A 21751-nucleotide genomic window follows, 5' to 3' on the forward strand; every position below is an offset into this window, starting at 1 on the left:
GATGCTTTACACTTTAAACTAATTCCTTCGCTCCAAAAAACAAAATATTATGACATAAAAAATTAAATTTATATGATAATTTTTTAGAATTATAATCTAATAATATTTTTGAATAAAATTATAATTCAATTTGTATCTCTGAAATATTGGTCTTTTATCGAAAATAAAATTCTAAACTTAAAATTTTATCCTAAAATTCTTTATATATATATATATATATATATATATATCGCTCCAATGTGGCGCGACACTTAACTTGGCGAAAATTTGGAACGCCAAGTGTTGCAACGTCGTGAACTATTTAGAAAGACTTATCCGAAATCACCGGTTGGGTTGGTCCGACCAAGAAAGGTATGACTTCACGAACAAGTAAAGGGCGCCGGAACAGGTAGGTCGCACCTACCCCAAGCCCGTAGGCTCAATCCTACAGAGCGTGATTCCCTTCTTGTTAGGTCGAATTAGATTGAAATAAATTCACAAACTTGAACAGTTATCAATTTTTTTTTTTCTAATCCACAGGAGGTCAATCAAAAAAAGATTGATTAATTAATCAAAGGTCCAACTGATCACCACGTTTGTATTGTAAATATGCAGTTTCCTCCTTTTTTTTAGTTGACACCGTTTGACTTTTACACTATTCACAATTCACACAATACGTTTTGACTCACTTTTGTGGTTTATAGATATGATAAAACATATTCATGTGGGATCTTGTTTGAATCGATTTAACGTTTATTTTATTAATATTCACTTTTTATAATTTTACAATGTTGATTATTAGAAATATAATGTTAAAAATATGTGTTGGCAAGCGTGATAAGAGAAAGGTGTTAAAAAAAGGGGGAATTACCGAATTATTATAGAACTACTTTTGTAAGTACAATATTTTTATCCACTAGAAATTATCTTTAACTTGTGTTTTTTAAAATAAGATAAGAATGAAAAATTCAAGTTTTTGGCCATAATAAACATGCCAATATGCCATGTTTATCCAAAATAGTTTTTGAAAATTTACCTTTTAAATGAGAGGGTATCTTTGTAATTGTGTTTGTAAGGTAGATTCTATCGTTAGCATCAAATGTCGATGTTAGTCAACTCTTGTCTGATTGGGAGGTTATATAAACAGAGGGTTGAGAGAGATTTAGAAGTGTTTCGCAGGGGTAGATTGGTTATTTCATGTGGGATTTAAAATTTGCCATTTTATATTCAGTGGTACAAAATACATTCTCAGTGGTACAAAATATAATTTTAGTGGTATTTAAAAAAAAGTTCAAATGTCTAATTAGACTGTCAAATAATACCATTACAGCTTAATGGTACAAAATACATACTCAATGCGATTTTAGTGGTATTTATAAAAATCCTCATTGGTACAAAATATACTCACAGTAGTTGTGGTTCAATTTTTTTTTTTTTTTTGTCCTTTTTGCACGTGAAACCATTTCCGACTCCAAAGGTGGGCCCTACCTCACCTTTTTTCACTCTCTCTATCCCTCTCTTCCTTTTCTCCCTCTTCCAAATACATTTGCTATATTATTTTATGTTGTGAGAATTTTATTTTGTCTCACAACCCTTCAAATGTATTTCCTCTCTGATTGGTAACCTTAGGTTACCTAACGTTAGTGGTATAAGATGGTAATGGAAAAGTAAGTCGTACTGGGTAAGTACAAATTCTTAAATAGACTTGGTTTACACTAATTTATTGTGAACCATTAACATTAGGGATACTATAATTGTTTTATTAATAAAAAAAGGCCACTATATTATAATAAAGGTTATTATGTTGAAATAAAAGTTAGTGTGACATTATAAAAGCTATAAAAGGTTATTTTTTTTAATGAAATTTTTAATATAATGGTCAATAAGAATAATAAAAATCACTATGTTAAAATTAGGTCACTATTCGACAATAGTGTCGTACTTTAAGTTCATAATAATATTAGAGGTCCACTCAAATTTTTAAAAAGGGTTACTATTTTAAAAATAAGGTTACTATGTTAAAAATAAGGGTTACTATATTGAATATTATGCCAGTTATACGTGTGAATAAACCTTAGGTACACACAAGATTTTCTGCTGGGTAAGTCGTGTTAACGATGAAGTCAGTACATATTGAGTAACGAAGAGCAATTCTTCTTGTATAAGATGGTAATTTCTCATATTTGGTTAAACTTTGAGTGCTATACTAGGTATTCAATTTCTTAAGCTAATAAACCCATAAAAATGGTAAAGAACACCTTCACAATTGAACAAATCGACCATTAAATTAGGTAAAATTAAAAAAAAAAAAAAAAAAGAGAAAAGAAAAAAGAAAAAAGAAAAGAATTTCCTCTTTATTTTATTATTTGCTTTATTTTTCATGGGCGAAGTTTCAAGGATAAAGAAAGTAATAAAATATGATAAAAGTAATGTTAGTTGAAAAATAGAAAAATAAATTTCTAAAAAAGCAAAAAATGAGTAAAAGTGACAAGGGGGAAAGAAAGTAAAAAAGCACAGTATTAAAATATAATATGAGAGCGGGATCACTAATGGGGAGGAAAATAGTACGTACAAAGTATTAGTATAATATAGTTAAAGTTTTCAAAAAAAAAAAATAGAGCAAGTTATAAAATACGGTCGCAAACACTAGTGGAAAAAATCTTATTTGTAACAAGCTATTCGTAACGGACATATGATTTTCCGTTACAATTAAGTCATTCGTAACGGGCAAATTCAATGTCCGTTACAAAAAAGTTGTGAATTGGGCAGGAAAAGGGTTATTCGTAACGGACAAATTGGTGCTCGTTATGAATAAGTTGTTATTCGTAACGGACAGATTGGTGCCCGTTACGAATAAGTTTTTATTTGTAACAGACCTTATTCTGCCCGTTACGATTAACTAACTAATCGTAACCAACAAATATTGCCCGTTACAAATAGAAAAGTCAACAAAATTTTGACTTTGTTATTTGTAACTAACATGGGGTGTCCGTTACGAATAAGGTTTTAAAGTAAGCCCTAAATTTTTACTTTCCCCTTTCTCACTCCCTCTGTCAAAAAATTTCCTCTTTCTCTCTCCAATATTGAAGCAGCTCCCGCGCGCAACGTCGTCCTCACCTCCCTCAACTCCATTGAAGGAGCTCCAAGCTCAGTTCAATCTTTTGCTCCTCTCATTCTCACTCTTCTCCTCCATTGAAGCGCACTTTGAGTTCTCCATTATTGAAGCGCACTCCGAGTTCTCCATTATTGAAGCGCACTCCGAGTTCTCCATTGAAGGGCTGTCTGAGTTCTCCATTGAAGCGCTCATATTTCTCCATTAAAGCGTACTCTTTCTCTCTCCTCCCCCAATTTCGTAACCCTTGTTTCAGTTTGCTTAATTGCAATTGCTTAATTATAGGTTTTATTTTTTTCCCCAAATTAATTGATTGATTTTACTATTTTCCATTTGTTTTGGGTTTTATTATGTTTTAGTTTAAAAGCCTTTGAATTTTGAGGTAAGTATGAATTAATTGATTGATTTTTTCCCCAAATTAATCCTGCAATACTTCTCCCTGCACTAGGAACTTCTACGTGCATTATTTTTGACTGTTTGGTGGATTGTCTAAAGTGAGGTTGAAATGTACTGGTATTTTTTTGAGTGCAACTATGAATTTTAGTTACTGGTGAGCTACAAACAGACCAGAGTGGCCTGTTCTTCTGTAACTCTGTATAGTTCTAATAGGTTTGCTTCAATAAGATTAGAATTTGTACTTGTTATATGGAGTAAAAGATCACTAATTTTGTTAATTTATTTGTTATACATTCTGTCATGAGAAATTCAGCATGCTCATTATTTTGTTAAATACAATGTAATATTTTCTCTCCCCCACCTTTCCTTATGATTTTTCAGAATTTATCAATGGGTTAATAACTTGATGCCTAATCGGATAGTACTTTGCTTTTTGTTGGTTGAAATTCTTTTGGAATTTTTAAGGGATTGCTGGTTTAATAGATATTCCAGGTCAATTTATTAAGAAGAAGAGAAACAAAGGGAGCCAAATTCAGTATTAGTCTTACTACAGTGATATTCCTGACCATTTGTTTGGAAATGGAAACTTACTTCTATTTAATTTGATTTTTTGATTTTGCTGGGAAATGGGAGTGACTTGAATCTGATGTTTCAGGAGCAGCTCGGTCCTTATCTCCCTCAACTCCATTAAAGCAGCTCCGTCCTCATTTCAAGATGGTGATTTGATGCGGCTTAAATCTGACAATTTGGTATGAGTAATTAATTGTTTTGTTGCTTGTTTTTTTTGTTTAATTAGTACATTGCATTGAGAGTTTCTTTCTTATGATTTTTGTTTAATTTTCTTCCAATTTTCTGTCAATTCAAATGTGTTAATATTTATTATGCATTATATTTTCATATGCCTAGATACCCGTTCAAGATTTACTCATTAGGAGTAAATCTTGAATAGTCCCCGTTTGGGACTGTTCTTGGAATTGTATTCTCACTTAGGATGTAAATGGTTGCTTTTTTTCGGAAGTAAAGGTAATTTTGTGTTAGCATTCCCTAATGTGTTCTCGGGGTACATATGTAATTAAGAAATTAATTACATCGTGTACTTTGAGAACCATAGGGAAATGCTGCCGAAATTTCCTTAGGGCCTTAAAATGGTCAACCATTTGCTAGTGAGAATACACTTCCAAGGATGGGTTAGGTTGGAGCGATAAGGACCTTTGGAATCATGCATTTGGAATGTGTTGATATGTGATGTTGAATATAATTTGTTTCTTGGGTTTTAATCATACATTTTTAGAAATGGACTGTCGTTGGATGTATAGTGGTTCTCGAACCACACCTGAATACTTAGCCGGGGTCAACGAGTTCTGTAGAATCGCAGTGCAACACCAATGGAGTACACTCGTTGAACAAAGGCTAACCAAAGCAAGACCTATTTTCTGCCCTTGTCGTGATTGTAACAATGTGAAGAGGTGGGAAGACATTAAGAAAATAGAGGAACATTTGATTATTCGTGGGTTTATGCCAGACTACACTATTTGGTATTGGCATGGTGAAAAATTTCCTCCCGCGGATAATTCCTCTATTAACGACAATGAAGCTGATGAGAGAGATCCGAATGGTTTTGATGATAATGAAGTGGGTTTTAATGATGATGTTGAGGAATACAGGATAGAAGAGATGATAGACGGGTTAGGCGATCATGTTAATGAAGATTCTCATATATATGAGAATGTATCGAAAGCAGCTGAGACACCGTTGTATCCTGGTTGTTCTAAGTATTCCAATATTTCTGGGATTTTAACTTTATATAACTTGAAAGCGAAGAGCGGGTGGACCAACACTAGTTTCACTTTGTTGTTGGAAACCCTCTTTGATATGTTTCCAGAAGGAAATGACATTCCTAAGTCGACTTACTATGCGAAGAAGTTGATGTGTCCATTGGGTTTAGAGTACACCAAGATCCATGCATGTCCAAATGATTGTGTGCTATATTGAAAGGAGAATGCAAAATTGGATGCTTGCCCAAAGTGTGGTGTGTCACGATACAAGCGAGAGGGCTTAAATAAGGATCCCTTGAAGTGGCCACCAGCTAAGGTAGTATGGTATCTTCCTATAATACCAAGGTTGAAGCGCCTGTTCTCAATTAAGGATGAAGCAAAGAAGTTGGTTTGGCATGAAAATGAGAGGAAGAAGGATGGGTTGATCAGACACCCAGCTGATTCGTTGCAATGGAAACACATTGACAAGACATTTCCAGAATTCGGGAAAGAGCCGAGGAACATAAGACTGGCATTAAGTACGGATGGGATGAATCCATTTAGCACTCTTAGTAGTCAACATAGTACATGACCTGTTCTTCTGTCAATATACAATCTACCTCCTTGGTTGTGCATGAAGCGCAAGTACATCATGTTATCACTTCTAATCCTAGGTCCTAAACAACCTGGCCATGAGATAAATGTTTATTTGGAGCCCCTTATTGACGATTTGAAACTGTTGTGGGAGGAAGGTGTTGTGACATTTGATGCTCTTTCGGGTACAAATTTCAGATTAAGAGCCATGGTGTTTTGTACTATTAATGACTTTCTTGCATATGGAAATTTTTCAGGGTACAAAGTCAGAGGACAAAAACCATGCCCTAAATTACCCGCTTGAAGCATTGGGGGAATTGAAGAATGTGTACATGCATACCAGACGATCACTTCGTCGAAATCACCCATACAGGAAGATGAGACAACAATTCGACGGGCATGTTGAGAAGGGAGTGAGTCGTGAGCCATTGACAGGAATTGAAGTGTATGAGAAAATTAAAAATGTTAAGACAATCTTCGGTAAGATGCACAGAGAGATACCGAAGAAGGGTGTGTTGTGGAAAAAAGTGTCTAAGTTGTGGGATCTGCCTTATTGGAAGCACTTGTCGGTTCGACATTGTCTTGATGTTATGCACATTGAAAAAAATGTTTGTGAGGCACTAATTGGGACTTTGTTGAATATCAAAGGAAAGACAAAGGATGGTTTTAATGTGCGTAGAGACATGAAGGAAGCCAAAATTCGACCTAAGTTATGGGCTGAGGAAAATGAAGCAACGAAAAAAGCATTTTTGCCCCATGCGTGTTATACATTGTCTAGAGAAGAAAAAAGGATCTTTTGTGAGTGTTTGAAAGGAATCAAGGTGCCGACAGGGTATTCGTCGAACTTAAGGCGTTTTGTTTCTACTACTGATAAGAAATTTGTTGGTATGAAGGCCCATGATTGTCATGTGATGATGCAAGTGTTCATGCCAATTGCACTCCGAGGCCTTTTTCCAAAACATGTTAGGCATGCTATTGTGAAGCTTTGCTTGTTTTTCAATGCAATTTGCAGTAAGGTGATAGATCCAAAAACACTCGACGATATGGAATATGATATTGTTGAAACATTATGCAAATTCGAGATGTATTTTCCTCCTTCCTTTTTTGACATAATGACTCACCTTGTTATGCACTTGCCTCGTGAGATAAAGGAGTGCGGTCCTGTATTTATGCGTTGGATGTACCCTTATGAGAGGCAAATGGGTACTTTGGAAGATAAGGAAAAGAACATAGCAAATCCTGAAGGGAGCATCGTGAAAGGGTTCATAGCAGAGGAAGCAGGGAACTATTGTTCAGTGTTTTTAGCTAAGGCTAAAGAAATTGGGATTCCGACTTCTCGTCACGAGGGAAGACTTCAAGGAAAGGGTACATTAGGTCGGAAATTGGTTAAACCTCCACTTGATCGATATAAGAAAGCCCACTGATTTGTGCTACAAAACCTATCTGCAGTTCATCCATATATTGAAAAACATCTTCATGAGTTGAAAATTCACAATCCCAGGATCAGCTCCTATGCGTTGATGCAGGAGCATAATCGCCACTTTGTTGAGTGGTTTGAAGGCCAAGTGAAGCTTGAATTGAGTAGAGATGAGAATGTTTCTGAAACGATCAAGTGGCTTTCACGAGGTCCACAACCACTTGTGTATACTTATGAGGGTTACGATATCAATGGATTTACTTTTTCCACTTGTCCTCAAGATGAAAAAAGTGTGCAACAAAATAGTGGTGTTTTCGTGGTTGCATCTTCTACTGAATACTCAAATTCTAGGGATACAAGGCCAGTTGAAGCTACACAGGCATATTACGGTGTCATTTAAGAAATCTGGGAGTTGGATTATGTTGATTTCACAATTCCTTTATTTCGTTGCACATGGGCTGATAACCGTCGTGGTATGAAAACCGATGAGTTATTTGGATTCACCTTGGTTGACTCTAGTCGTTATACTGATGGTGAAGAGCCTTTTGTATTAGCCTCACAATCGAAACAAGTATTCTACATCAAGGATAATATAGATCCGCAATGGCGTGTTGTAGTTGAAGGCAAGAGAAAAATTGTGGGTGTGGAAGATGTTGTGGATGAAGAAGAGTATGACCAATTTGATGACATCCCGCCTATAACAATGGGAGTGCAACCTCTACAAGAAGGGGAAGATATTGTTGGTGATGTAGAGTATGATCGTGAGGAAGGGTTAATGGTTCCTATACCTACAACCAAGGTTTGTGTTATTGTATTCCTTTAACAATAGTATTTTTTTGCAATTAATATTGAATTTATTAAATTGGTATATATCTAAATCATTAATTTCTTTATTGTATAGTATTTACAGTAATATGATTTTATTGTTATGATTTTGATTCTATTCTTGTTAATTTCATTCTTTGTGTAGGTGTAGGCATACTACAATGGAAGAAAACAGAGATGATCATGATGGACAGGAACAATCTGGTGACATGGATGCCTCCACTTCCCAAGTAAAATCTTCTACAAAAAAGGGACGAGGCCCGTCCAAATCAGTCCAAACAATTACACCCATGTTCCTCGAATTTGATGAGTTTGACATGCCTATTAGAAAGTGGGAATCTGCTTATGGGAAGCAAATTGGTAATTGTGCTCAAAGAGTTAACATTAATGTGAAGGGATATCCGAAGTATGATAAAGTTCAAAAGCAAAACTTGTGGGAGGAGAGTCAGGTAATTACGATATAAATATGGTTTATTGCTCTAAATTTAACGATACTTATAATTAATTATGAATATTAACATTCTCTAATTTTGTAATGGAAGTTCCACATTGATGATCCCAAGGGTAGTAAAGAGAAGAAGTTCCACAAAGCTGTTGGTGCTAGATTTAGGAAGTACAAGTCTTGGTTAGTTTCACAATACATTACTAAGGAAACTGCACCTCCGCCTGACTCACCAAGTGCAAACATTAAGTCCTGGGAGCTTTATGAAGGTTACATCACAGAAGAGCAATGGAAAGAGTTTGAGACATATTGCAATACAGATGAATTTAAGGTGTGTAAGATATTATGAAAGTATTTTTCACATATATACTTTATTTCAACTACAATACTACTTACAATAGCTTTCCATTTTGTAATAGGCTCTGAGTGAAAAAGGCAAGGAAAATGCAAAGAATAATAAGCATCGCCACCATCTAGGCTCCAAGAGTTATGAGAGGGCTCGAGTTGATTGGAGTAAGACCAATAGAATTCCAGCAGAATCTTCAACCTCAAGCACCACAGAGTCCACAACAAGCTGTGTAATGAGTGAAAAGCTTAAAAATCGGTCTCTTTATTGGATTTTGGCCCGTCAAACTCGTAATGCAGATGGATCGTGGGCTATAGACCCGAAGAATGCCAAAACCCAGCAAATAGCCAATGCTATTGTAAGTGTTGTTCTAAGTAACCAAGTATACTTTTTTTTTTCAGTTACTTGTTTATACTTTTGAGTTGATCAGTGATCAGGCCTTTTCTGTTTATTGCTCATTTCCTGCATTGTTTAATGGGAGGCATTTTCTGTTTATTGCTCATTTCCTGCTTCCTGCGTTGTTTAATAGGATTTGCTAAAATTGAGGCCTTTTCCGATCAGTTCTAATCAGTCCCGATCAGTTCTGATCAATTCCGATCAGTTCTGAAATTACAGTTCTGATCAGTTCCGATCAGTTCTGAAATTACAGTTCTGATCAGTTCCGATCAGTTCTGATAAGTTTCGATCAGTTCTGATCAGTTCCGATCAGTTCCGAAATTTCAGTTCCAATCATATATGAAATTTCAGTTCTGATCAGTTCTGATCAGTTCCGATCAGTTCTGAAATTTCAGTTCTGATCAGTTCCGATCAGTTCTGAAATTTCAGTTCTGATTAGTTGTGCTGTAACCGTTGTGACCCCTTCACCATCTCAATTAGTGCTGTGCTGAACTCTTGATGATATTAAATAATTAAGATAACTAAGAGAATTTGTCCTTGCCTTTTTCTGTATGCATGGTTAAGTAATTTATCCAATTAAGATAGCCTTGATTGTTGTTGCTTGCTTAGTTGTTGTTGTGACCGTTGTGACCCCTTCACCATCTCAATTAGTTGATGAAGGCCTTAACAACCAATTTTCCAATTGTTGAACATAATGGGGGTACATATTATCTAAATTTCTTTACTTGCATGAATTATCATCTGGGCTATTGGCAGTAGAAGATTGAGCGCAAAGTTGCCTTAGAATAGTGATTGAAATCATAAGAATCAACTAAAGTAGGTTGATAAATCAAATTTGCAGCACAGACAGGCATTCATTGTTTCTTGATCTTGTTTATGCAATCAAAGTACTTTTGGTCCTGGCTCTTGTTTGCACTCTTCTTCTTTGTTTACTTACTTCTACTATATTCTCTGTTTTCCCTATGTTCCCCTCTGTCCCTAATCTGAATGTGGCTCACCATGTCGTAGTAGTGGTAAGTATCTGTCTTTGTGCAAATAATCAAGTCCAGCAATCATGGCATAAGCTCTTCTGAAATTTCAGTTCCGATCAGTTCTGAAATTTCAGTTCTGATCAGTTTTGATCAGTTCTGAAATTTCAGCTCCGATCAGTTCTGATCAGTTCCGATCAGTTCTGAAATTTCAGTTCCAATCAGTTTTGAAATTCAGTTCCGATCAGTTCTGAAATTTCAGTTCCGATCAGTTCTGAAATTTCAGTTCTGATCAGTTTTGAAATTTCAGTTCTGATCACTACCGATCTGTTCTGAAATTTCAGTTCCGATGACTTTCGATCAGTTCTGAAATTTCAGTTCCGATCAGTTCTGAAATTTCAGTTTCATCCTATATTAGGTGTGTTTTGATTTTGGTTGATGTACATTCAACTACTGTTGCAATCAAAATTTTCAACACTGGTGTTAAATGAATGAGAAGCATTATATTTCATCATTCCAGTTCAAGGTAATACTTATGCTGAATTGATAATAATAATTCGAGTATTTCGTAATTTATGTTACTTATTTAGTGGGTATTTTAATAATTCTCTTAGCTAGAAATGAGCATTTACACCTGAGCTATACTATGCAGCAAGGATTTCATGACTTGAAAATAATGCGAATTGCTGATTGTCATATAATTGTAGTGTTAAGGGTCAATTCTTTGACTGCTGGAATTTCTGAATGTTCTGATTTAGCTGTTCAACTTTTCTTTGGTATTGAATCAACAGGAGAAGGATTATATGAAATTCTTGGACTTTCTGCTAACATTTCTGTTTCCTTGCATAAACATAACAAATAAAGGACTATTTGCATATTTGTTGAGTTAGGACTGTTTGATTCCTGTAGTGTGTGTTCTTTGGGTGTGTCATAGATTTTTCAAATGCATAAGTTTGAAGGGTACATTGTGTGAGTTGCGAAAGCTCGCTGGAGCTTTAATTTGAGTTGATTCAGTTGAAAGAATGGACAATATTAACAAGGTAGAACCTGTTTTTGATGGACAGTCTTTGAATCCTTTTCCTGCATTAACAACTACTCTTCCTTTCTCTCTTTTATATATGCTGTAGGCTACAAGTCTATTTATGGATATCATTTTTTTTCAATTCAGGTTCTTGTTCTGCCATATCTTATATATGTTTTTTTTTTAATAGTTGGAAAACTTGCAAAAGAATGATGAAGGAACGAAACAATTCAAGTGATGTTATTGGTATGGATGCCCTCGACAAGGCTTTAGGAAAAAGGGATCACCGCGGGCATGTAAAAGCACTAGGAAGGTGTGGGGTTGGAGTTAGTCACACACAAGTATTTGGAAAGGATACAAAAAGGGTAAATCATCCGGCCAAGGTGGATGCTCATTAGAAGAGTTAGAATCAATGAAAGCTGCCCTAACTTAAGAATTTGAGGCGAGGCTAGAAGAAAAGGTTGAAGAAAAGCTTCAAGAGAGGATCGAAGAGAGGATCAAAGAGAGGTTGGAAAAACGGGTGGCAATGGAGGTGAAAGCTTATCTTGCCAATTTACTACCACATATGACCGGTGACGTGGAGACATTTCAAGGAATGCAAGTGATGATGAACATGGAGGCAACACAAAGCCCTCGTGTAATAGAGGTATATGTCTTTAACTAATACTAAAGATATGACTTTACATGGTTAACATGTATAATATTGATCGAGTTTTTTGTAATATGTAGATAGCCACTAAATGTCGCCTAGCATTGAAAGATGAGTACAATCAAAATTTAGTGGTTGTGGCAGATGGAACGGTATATCCTGTTACCGGTGAAGTTACGCACAACCTGAAGATGTTACCTGATCATTACAGGGTTAGTGTGGACAACCCTTATCCCGATTGTGCCCTCCTTGATATACCGGTACCGTCTCCCGATGGTGTGACTAAGTTGGGAAAAGCCAAGTCTTCCTTTGTACTATGGCCCATAGACATGGTTTTTTTTTAAGAAGAGGTATATTCTCCTACTATTAACATTAAATCCCATCATTTTTGTATACTTTATCTAGACTAATATTCACCTATTTGTAAAGGTTTCACCATCGCCCAAAAAGAAGCATAGATCTCGCCAAAGCAAAGAAGGGGACGATAGTTGTGGTGTGAAATCAAGGCAATCTACCATCAAACCCACAAAATTCCTACCACTTGAAGATAAAATTGTCGATACTTTTGGCGAGGGGTGTGAGTTGTTGTATTGGTTAATGAATTCCGATGATGCAAAGTATGATACAACATCGGTACTTTTAAAGGCCTCAATGTTTAATTTTGATAGCGACAAACAGATTTGGGTAACCGCTACCGATGTACGTGAATTTCTAAGAGGATCGTGGGCTAATGTTTCATTGATTCATGTTTATATCATGTAGGTTACTTAATCTTCCTTTACTTTGGTTCTTATATTCACTATAGTAATATTTTTAATGTTATAATGCTGAATTTTTTGTTTTCTATGTCTTTATCATGTAGGTATTTAGTAGACAACTTTATCGACCTTTTCAACAGGACTGAGATCACATTCTTTTGTCCTCAACTCATTTCTAAATCTTCAATTGAGAATGATTACCTTGAAACTTATACATATGTGAAGAATACATTTTTGCATGAAGTAAGAAAGACGGGTAAACGTTGCAAATTCATCGTGGCTCCATATGTCGCAAGGTTCGAAATATGTTTTTTATATTGCCACTAAACTTAATCATATAAATGATATGTTTTTCACCTATTTTCCAATACTCTAACTTGTGTTTTTCTCTTAAATGATGTAGTGGTCATTGGGTTCTTGTGGTGGTCGATCTACAATTAGGTTTAGCTTATGAGTTTGACTCTATGAAGCTACCTAAAGAAAATCCACGAAAATTGAAAATTGCCGAGATTATGATGACGTGAGCCACAACCTTGAAATTATGCCCTAGTTTCTATATCATTTTTGTATGTGGTGTTGTAGATTATTTTGTTCTAAGTGTTAGAATATATATTATTTTTTTAGGGCTTATAAAGTATATCGGGCGAATCTCACAGGGAGTGAATTGAAATCACAAAGGCAAAAATTGAAATTCATACAAATGGAGGTAAATACACTACTCACCCCATATTGTTATACATTGTTCACTTTGAAAACAAAATTTATAACTATTTGTTATATATACTAGTGTGCTCAACAACAAGGAGGCGTTGAATGTGGCTACTACATTATGAGATACATGTATGAGATTGTTACTTCTCACTTGGAGTGCAAAGGTGTCTTAGAAGAGGTTAGTAGTTTTTTTTTTTGCAAATTTTGAAACCTTTTTAGCTCTATACGCTCCCAAGAGTAAAATAATGGTCAATTGTTATTGATTTCAATTTATAAAAACCAAAATATAAGGTAATTAAGGATGTTTAGTGTTATATTGTGTTAATTTGAACAAATACTTGAAAGATGGGAAAGGTAGAAGTCCCTTAAGAAATTTTGAAGCGTTTTTGGCTCTATACGCTCCAAGAGTGAGATAATGGTCAATTTTCATTGATTTCAATTCATAGAAACCAAAATATAAGGTAATTAAGGATGTTTAGTGTTATATTGTGTTAATTTGAACCAATACATGAAAGATAGGAAAGGTAGAAGTCCCTTAGGCAATTTTGAAGCCTTTTTGGCTCTATACGCGCCTAAAAGTGAGTAAATGGTCAATTTTCATTGATTTCAATTCATAGAAACCAAAATATAAGGTAATTAAGGATGTTTAGTATTATATTGTGTTAATTTGAACAAATTCTTGAAATATGGGAAAGGTAGAAGTCCCTTAGACAATTTTGAAGCGTTTTTGGCTCTATACGCTCCCAAGAGTGAGATAGTGGTCAATTTTCATTGATTTCAATTCATAAAAACCAAAATATAAGGTAATTAAGGATGTTATGTGTTTTATTGTGTTAATTTGAACAAATAATTGAAAGATGGGAAAGGTAGAAGTCCCTTAGGCAATTTTGAAGCGTTTTTGGCTCTATACGCTCCCAAGAGTGAGATAATGGTCAATTTTCATTGATTTCAATTCATAGAAACCAAAATATAAGGTAATTAAGGATTTTTAGTGTTATATTGTGTTAATTCACCAATACATGAAAGATTGTTAAGGTAGAAGTCCCTTAGGCAATTTTGAAGCCTTTTTTGCTCTATACGCTCCTAAAAGTGAGTAAATGGTCAATTTTCATTGATTTCAATTCATAGAAACCAAAATATAAGGTAACTAAGGATGTTATGTGTTATATTGTGTTAATTTGAACAAATACTTGAAATATGGGAAAGGTAGAAGTCCCTTAGACAATTTTGAAGCGTTTTTGGCTCTATAAGCTCCCAAGAGTGAGATAATGGTCAATTTTCATTGATTTCAATTCATAAAAACCAAAATATAAGGTAATTAAGGATGTTTAGTATTATATTGTGTTAATTTGAACCAATACATGAAAGATGGGAAAGGTAGAAGTCCCTTAGGCAATTTTGAAGCCTTTTTGGCTCTATACGCTCCTAGAAGTGAGTAAATGGTTACTTTTCATTGATTTCAATTCATAGAAACCAAAATATTAGGTAATTAAGGATGTTTAGTATTATATTGTGTTAATTTGAACAAATACTTGAAAGATGGGAAAGGTAGAAGGCCCTTAGGCAATTTTGAAGCGTTTTTGGCTCTATACGCTCCCAAGAGTGAGATAGTGGTCAATTTTCATTGATTTCAATTCATAGAAACCAAAAAATAAGATAATTAAGGATGTTATGTGTTACATTGTGTTAATTTGAACCAATACTTGAAAGATGGGAAAGATAGAAGTCTTTTAGCACAATTTTGAAGCCTTTTTGGCTCTATACGCTCCCAAAAGTGAGTAAATGTTAACTTTTTATTGATTTCAACTCATAGAAATCAAAATATAAGTCAATTAAGGATGTTATGTGTTTTGTTTCTATATTATGAGTTTTATTTCTATAATTTGGTTCATCACATTTATTCTAATGATTGTTTTTATTATGGATTGTTTTTATTTTGTAACCTCTTTCATATGTTTTTTTTTTCAATAGGATTTTTGTCCAAGGACCGCCCCGTATGATGTTGACGAGTTGAATGTGGTTCGAGAACAATGGGCGCAATACTTTAGAAGTAAATATTTATTGAATGCATAACTATTAGCTTAGGTAGAAAACGTAATATTTTTAGTGTTGTTGTATATGTTGGATAAATTTATACAAGTTTTTATTTGTAATGTGTTACTACTTCAGTTTTTATATTACGTCGTATTAATTTTTACGAAAGATTGTTCGGTATAATTGCTTATTTACAGGAACAGGTATATTATAACAGGTTTTAATTAATATATATTAATTATATATAAATACATGCTGTCGAAATTAAATAAAATGAAAATTTAATTTAATAATTATTTGTAACGGGCAGCAAAATTGTCAGTTACAAATAACCAGTTATTCGTAACGGGCGTTTTAGGTGACCGTTACGAATAAGGACTTATTTTAATACAAAAAAAATTTATTCGTAACTGACATTTCAGATGTCCGTTACGAATAACCCCTTATTCGTAACTAACATTTAAATCCGTTACGAATAATGGGTTATTCGTAACGGACATCTGAAATGTCAGTTGCGAATAATGGGTTATTCGTAACGGACAGTGCCCGTTACGAATAACAATGGCCAACCGTAACGGCCGCATACGTAACGGACGCTGCCCGTTACGGATGGCCCCTTTTTGACCGTTACGGATGAGGATTTTTCCACTAGTAAAAGAAAAGGAGAGCAATTAATAATATACAAAGGGATTAAAGGGGAGTAACTTCATCAATTTTTTATCACCTTGTTGCTTCCCGATTTCTCCCATCTCTTAAGTCTCTATATAGTGTTTTTAAATTATTTGAAATGAAAACCTTTTTTTACAAAACAAAGATAGAAAAAAGGTAAAGGCATCCAGTTAAACCCGGGTTAATAATTAATATCACTACTGTTACTTAATATGTTCCAAAGTAAAAAAACGTATGCTACTTTATTAAGTCGTGTCAGTTCTCTTTTTTAGCTTTAATATTCACCTTTCACTATAACACTTGGGATTATTTATCAACTTGTTAATCAGAGAGATAAATGGTGGTGCATTCAGATAAAAATAATTCGAATAAAGTAAAACGAAAAGACAATATAATTAGAGTTACTAGTCTTACTACTACTAAATCTAAAGGAGTGCATATACAATATGGATTTACCACACATATAACATATATACTACTGAGTATAAGTGTATGACATTTTGGAAAAGAGTCAACTTTATTGGTTTTTCTCTGATCTTTCCTCTTGAATTGGTAGTCATTTCGTCTTCATTCTCTATAGTTGACTTAATTCAGTAAAGTCTACTAATGATACAAGTATGTCAATTTCTCTTTTTCTATGTCCTTTTATTTCGTCTCACTTTTTTTCTTATATATATATATATATATATATATATATATATATATATATATATATATATATATATATATATATATATATATATATATATATATATATATATATATATATATATATACCTCCATGATTAAATAAATAAAATGTTTTCCATATACGGTCGTGTTCAAATAAATTAAACCTTTTTTTTTAGTAATTTCTCGCTATTTTTAAAAATAAGAAAAATTGAAAAATTAATACAACCTTTAACCCGTTCTTTTTTAATAATACAACATTTGGATTATACATTAATATTACAACCTTTGGGGCCTGTTCATTTTAAACAGACAAAAAAACTTGTAACCAGCTGAACCGGTTACCTTTGACACGTATTAAAGACTTCGTATTAATTATTATAATAATTCAATATTAGTTATTATTATTAAATATTAAATATTTATTATTATTAAATATTACTTACAATTATAATAATTCAATATTAAATATTATTTTTAAGCAAGACAAAGCAGATTTCAGCAGAGCAGAGTAGGACTCAGCAGAGCAGCTCTAAAGAATGGGGCTTAAATAAGCTAGTGTTGCTATTATTATAAAGAGGATTATAAAGGAAATTGTTTCTATTATTACAAAACAATGGGATTATAAAAAGGATTTTTTTTTTTTTTTTATCACAAAAAAATAACCCGTTTATGGAATTAACCACCTTTTTTTTTACCACAAAAAAAACTAAAAAAAAAAAATTAGATTTCATCACCAATTTACACTTTCCTTCAAAATTCCATTATATTTCACTTTTTTTAATATATATATAAAAAAAATGCACTCATAGAGTTTTATGTCAAAACATGTTCTAGGAAGGTTTTTGGGGGTCATTTTTGGCCCCAAAAGCCTCGAATTTGAGGTTAAAATTGACAACATAATATTGTAAATACCTCATTTTGTGTTCGTTATGCAAACCAAGGTATCTTTGAGTACTCATAACAAGACATTTTGTAATTGTATTTTTGTTATTGAATAAAAGGGTCTCATCCCACCTTTGGATAAAAAAATAACAAGACATTTTCGATAATTTTTTGTCAATAATTTTGACCTCTAATCTAAGTCTTTGGGGCCAAAATGACTCCCAAAAACCTATCTCTAAAGGATTGGCACTTAAATCTAAATTTTTATATAAAAAAGTTAAATTGAATATATGATTTTTTTTACAAAACTGTTAAGTGGGGGTGAAATATAATTTTTTGTCTTTTTGATATTTGTGGTAAACCATACCATTTTTCCCAAACTACATCAATTTTTCTTGCAATGCTTTGGATTATCCTATCATTAATACATCAATTTAAGCTACAACCTTCACAATGGCAAGCCACCACCTTTTGCAATTTTTTTTTTTAAAAAAAAATAAATTAAATGTGAATATAGAAACCACATATACGAATTGAAATACAATTTATTCATTCAAAGTGGACACACACACACATATGCTTTGCGTGTAGTGAAACTACATGACTTTTTTTTTTAGGGAAACATTAGCAGGAGATTTTATTCCACATCAAGTTCCGCTAAGGCATAGTGAAACTACATAACTTTGTAGAGCTATGTGATGATGAGATACTAGCTCCAACTATTTGAAAATGGTAGACTAGGACCTATTTACAACCATTATAGATGCTCTAAAGATTATTTTAAAGGTCCTTAGGTCTTCCAATCCTCCGCTTATTTTTTAGGAAATTGTACAAGATGAAACTCAAGTTTTACAAGATCAAATCAGTAGTTGTTGCAATCTTTCCTGCACTCTAGAAGTCTCTACTCCAATCCTTGAACTCTGAGCCTGTACATACAATAAGAAAAACTCTTAGTGTTACAGTGCCTATAAATATTATTCATGTGGATCTCAATTTATTTACTTTGTTGTCTCACCCATAATAACAATTTAGCTTAAATAAAATATTAAAAAAAAAAAAAAAAAAAAGTTACCCTAGCATGGAGAGTGTGGAGGACATAATTCCCATGAGTTGAGAAAGTAGCATTGACAACTTCAGCTCCTTCTTCCTCAAGAACCCTAATCACTTCATGTAACTTGATTTCGCAGTCTCGTTGCACCACAATTTGCACCTCTATAACACTACCCAAATCTTTCACTTCAATACTAGTGGGTATTAAGCCTGAATTATTTGTCATCATTGTTGTATCATTACAACTTAAGTTTTCGGTATTAGATGTTCCTTCTTGATTAACCATTAATTGATCTCTTCTCTGATTTAAGTTCTCTACTCTTTCTCTCAATCCCACTATGTAATTTGTAGCTTGTTCTATCTGATCTGCTTGAGATAGTGTATCCTACACAATAAAATATTGAAATGAAACAACTAGCTAGAATTCTCATGTATACTTATAGGTTATAATATCTTGAAAGATAAGATCAACTCAAATCTCTAAAACAAATATTATTGCAATTTTAATATCACTTAACTTAAAATTCATGATTTATTACCTGCTAATCTAAAAGCTAGGGCAAGTTGGTTTAATTTGCCTTGCTTCAACCAATAAAAATAGATTATTATTGTGTTTATGTTGATCTGGGGTGCAGCCTTAGAATCAAGGTGATCTTGGTGGCTGTGGTGCATTTACCTTACTAGCCACAACAATACTTGAAAGGCGGTGCACTCGCCTCATCAATCAATTGATATGATCATTATAAATCACAAATTGCTAACAACCCAAGATCGAATGTAAAGAAGAAGAAGAAGAAGAAGAAAAATTGAAAGATAAAGAACAAAAGCAAAACATTATTCTAGGTAAACGAACAAAAATGCCTGAAGATTTTTAGATATAGACATTACCATAACTCTATTGAATCTTTTAGAGGATACTATAAAGCTTATAGCTCAAAAATGATGAAAAAGATGGATTGGATCGGAGAGCCTTTAACTTGGCTATTTTAATTTATACCTCAAAAGGGAATACAGATAAAACCTAATTTTTTTTTTCTAAAATAGTCAAAAACCCTAGTTACAACTTTAACTAGTGACTTGAAAATAAACCTAAAAATACTAAGACCTGATCCATTTGTACATGGATGTGTAAGCTAGACATAACTCATTATATTGAAACCATCTTCAAATAATTAAGGAAGACCTAAATCTAAAGAACTAGTAGTAAATTACATACATCGATGCTTAGCTTATAAGTTATAACTCGATCAACTTCGCGGTGTTTCAAGGTAGTAGCAATTTGTGCGAGTAGAGGAGACAAGCAAAGTTAAAATCAAGCATGAAATAACATATTACTAGTAAGAAACATAAAGTAATATATACGACCCGAATTAAAATCGATCATATACATACATACCAATGAATTATGAAAGTGTTGAGGAGGAATAATGGAAGTGAGGGTGGAGCAAAGCTCATTGAATTGAGATCTACTGCTGTTTCTCTTAACAGCATTACTACTATTTCTTTGTGACTGATGCTTAGACGATGAAGAAGGTGTTTCGAAACTCCTCTTCATGATTTAAACATGCATGCTTAAATTAATTAACTGGGTGATTAATTTATATACATATGATCTTAAGACATTTTAACTATTTTCACGCGGCACATAGAATTTCATGTTTATTTATAATTTCGATACTTTGAATTCTTACCCAAAAAAGAAAAAACGTCCAAACACTATTTTCTTAATTTATTCTTTTTTTAGGAGACGTATCAGATCTTAACTCCTTAATCTTGTCCAAGGGGCGGGGGCCAGGGAGAGGGTGTGTCCCCCTATTTATTTATTATTTTATTTATTTATTATTTATTTATTTATTTTTATATTTATTTTTTATTTTTTATTTTTTATTTTTGGTTTGAATCCCAATTTGTAAGTTTGACCATTATTTTTTTATATTTATAATTTATGTATTAATTAGTTTGGATTACTTGAGTTCTTTCGTTAAAATTTAAATCACATACACTTGTTTTATTAAAAAGGTAGGGTTGTTTAGTTGTTAACATTTTTGTTTGAATTGTATAATATGATAATTGTATTATTTGTTTATATTTTTCAATTTAATTACAACATGTCAAATGCTCACTTAATTCGAATGATTCCAAGATAATGGCAAAACTACCCGCTTTTTGACAATTCATGTTTAAAAGAATGGTATCCCAATGAAGAAAATGATCTTCATTTACTTCCCCACAAACTCCAAAAAATGATATGGAAGTATGTGATTCTAGTATTAATAAGTACCATTGGACCCATAATTCTAGCCAATAAAAACATGACAAATTAAGATTGTATGTAGGGAACACATACAACGATTGTATGTGTAGCCTTTATCGAAGAATTGGTATATATGATGTTTAACTTTTTCCTCAAGATCGGAGAAAAAAAGAGTAAATAAAATGAATTATCTACAAATCAAAGAAATATTATGAGGATAATTTATGTTTTCAAATAACCTTGACAACCACTAAGTAATCCATGACTCTCCTCAAAGACAAGTATTCATTTTTTTTTTATTGTATGAGCAAATATATTGGATACTACTTAACTAACTATATATGTCGTCAATAATCTTTTTCTATATTTTTGTAAAAATTATACGATGTCCATTTGTCCCGTCGGTATGAAATTTCTGTACAAGAATCTTTTAGGGCATCTTTTTCCCCTATTTAAAGTAGTATGGTCTAGCTCAATCTATTTTTCTTTATTGGACTACATTATGTAATGGAAAAATTGTTGGGAATAATCCCACCTTTTGAGCATCCGTGATAAATAATCTCACTTTTGGAATTTTTTTTTTAATAATCCCACCTTTATACTCAATTCGCTCAAAATGGTCCCGGTTGACCAATAACCGGTTAAAGAGGTTTTTTTTATATAATTAAGTTTAATGTACACGTGTCACAATTTGATTTGTTTAAATTTTTTTAAAAAAATCAAATAATAAAAAAAAAACCACCACCACCACCTAATTTAAGCCATCATCATCCCCACACACCACCCAACCTAGACCCCGAAACCACCACTCCATTCAGCTAG

The 21751-nt window shown here is 33.1% G+C and overlaps 3 protein-coding genes across 3 annotated transcripts; 2 read left to right on the top strand and 1 right to left on the bottom strand.

Moving 5' to 3' along the window:
• Positions 1 to 4780: 4780 nt before the first annotated feature.
• Positions 4781 to 7652, top strand: LOC145577471 (uncharacterized). The gene is made up of 5 exons (XM_081634937.1): positions 4781 to 5467; positions 5513 to 5825; positions 5916 to 6046; positions 6093 to 7200; positions 7285 to 7652. Exons 1-5 carry the CDS (start codon positions 4781 to 4783, stop codon positions 7650 to 7652), a joined length of 2607 nt encoding a protein of 868 aa, XP_081491063.1.
• Positions 7653 to 11776: 4124 nt separating this feature from the next.
• LOC145577474 (uncharacterized) lies at positions 11777 to 15521 on the top strand. The gene is made up of 8 exons (XM_081634946.1): positions 11777 to 11896; positions 11980 to 12231; positions 12329 to 12657; positions 12762 to 12953; positions 13061 to 13177; positions 13282 to 13363; positions 13445 to 13546; positions 15340 to 15521. Exons 1-8 carry the CDS (start codon positions 11777 to 11779, stop codon positions 15439 to 15441), a joined length of 1296 nt encoding a protein of 431 aa, XP_081491072.1. The 3' UTR covers positions 15442 to 15521.
• A 2961-nt stretch (positions 15522 to 18482) lies between these two features.
• On the bottom strand, positions 18483 to 20230 carry LOC145577478 (transcription factor bHLH168-like). The gene is made up of 3 exons (XM_081634961.1): positions 20072 to 20230; positions 18698 to 19060; positions 18483 to 18551 (listed from the first exon to the last, which is right to left on the bottom strand). Exons 1-3 carry the CDS (start codon positions 20228 to 20230, stop codon positions 18483 to 18485), a joined length of 591 nt encoding a protein of 196 aa, XP_081491087.1.
• Between the last annotated feature and the right edge of the window lie 1521 nt (positions 20231 to 21751).

Source organism: Chenopodium album, chromosome 2, assembly GCF_948465745.1.
Source record: "Chenopodium album chromosome 2, dcCheAlbu1.1, whole genome shotgun sequence".
NCBI lineage: Eukaryota > Viridiplantae > Streptophyta > Magnoliopsida > Caryophyllales > Amaranthaceae > Chenopodium > Chenopodium album.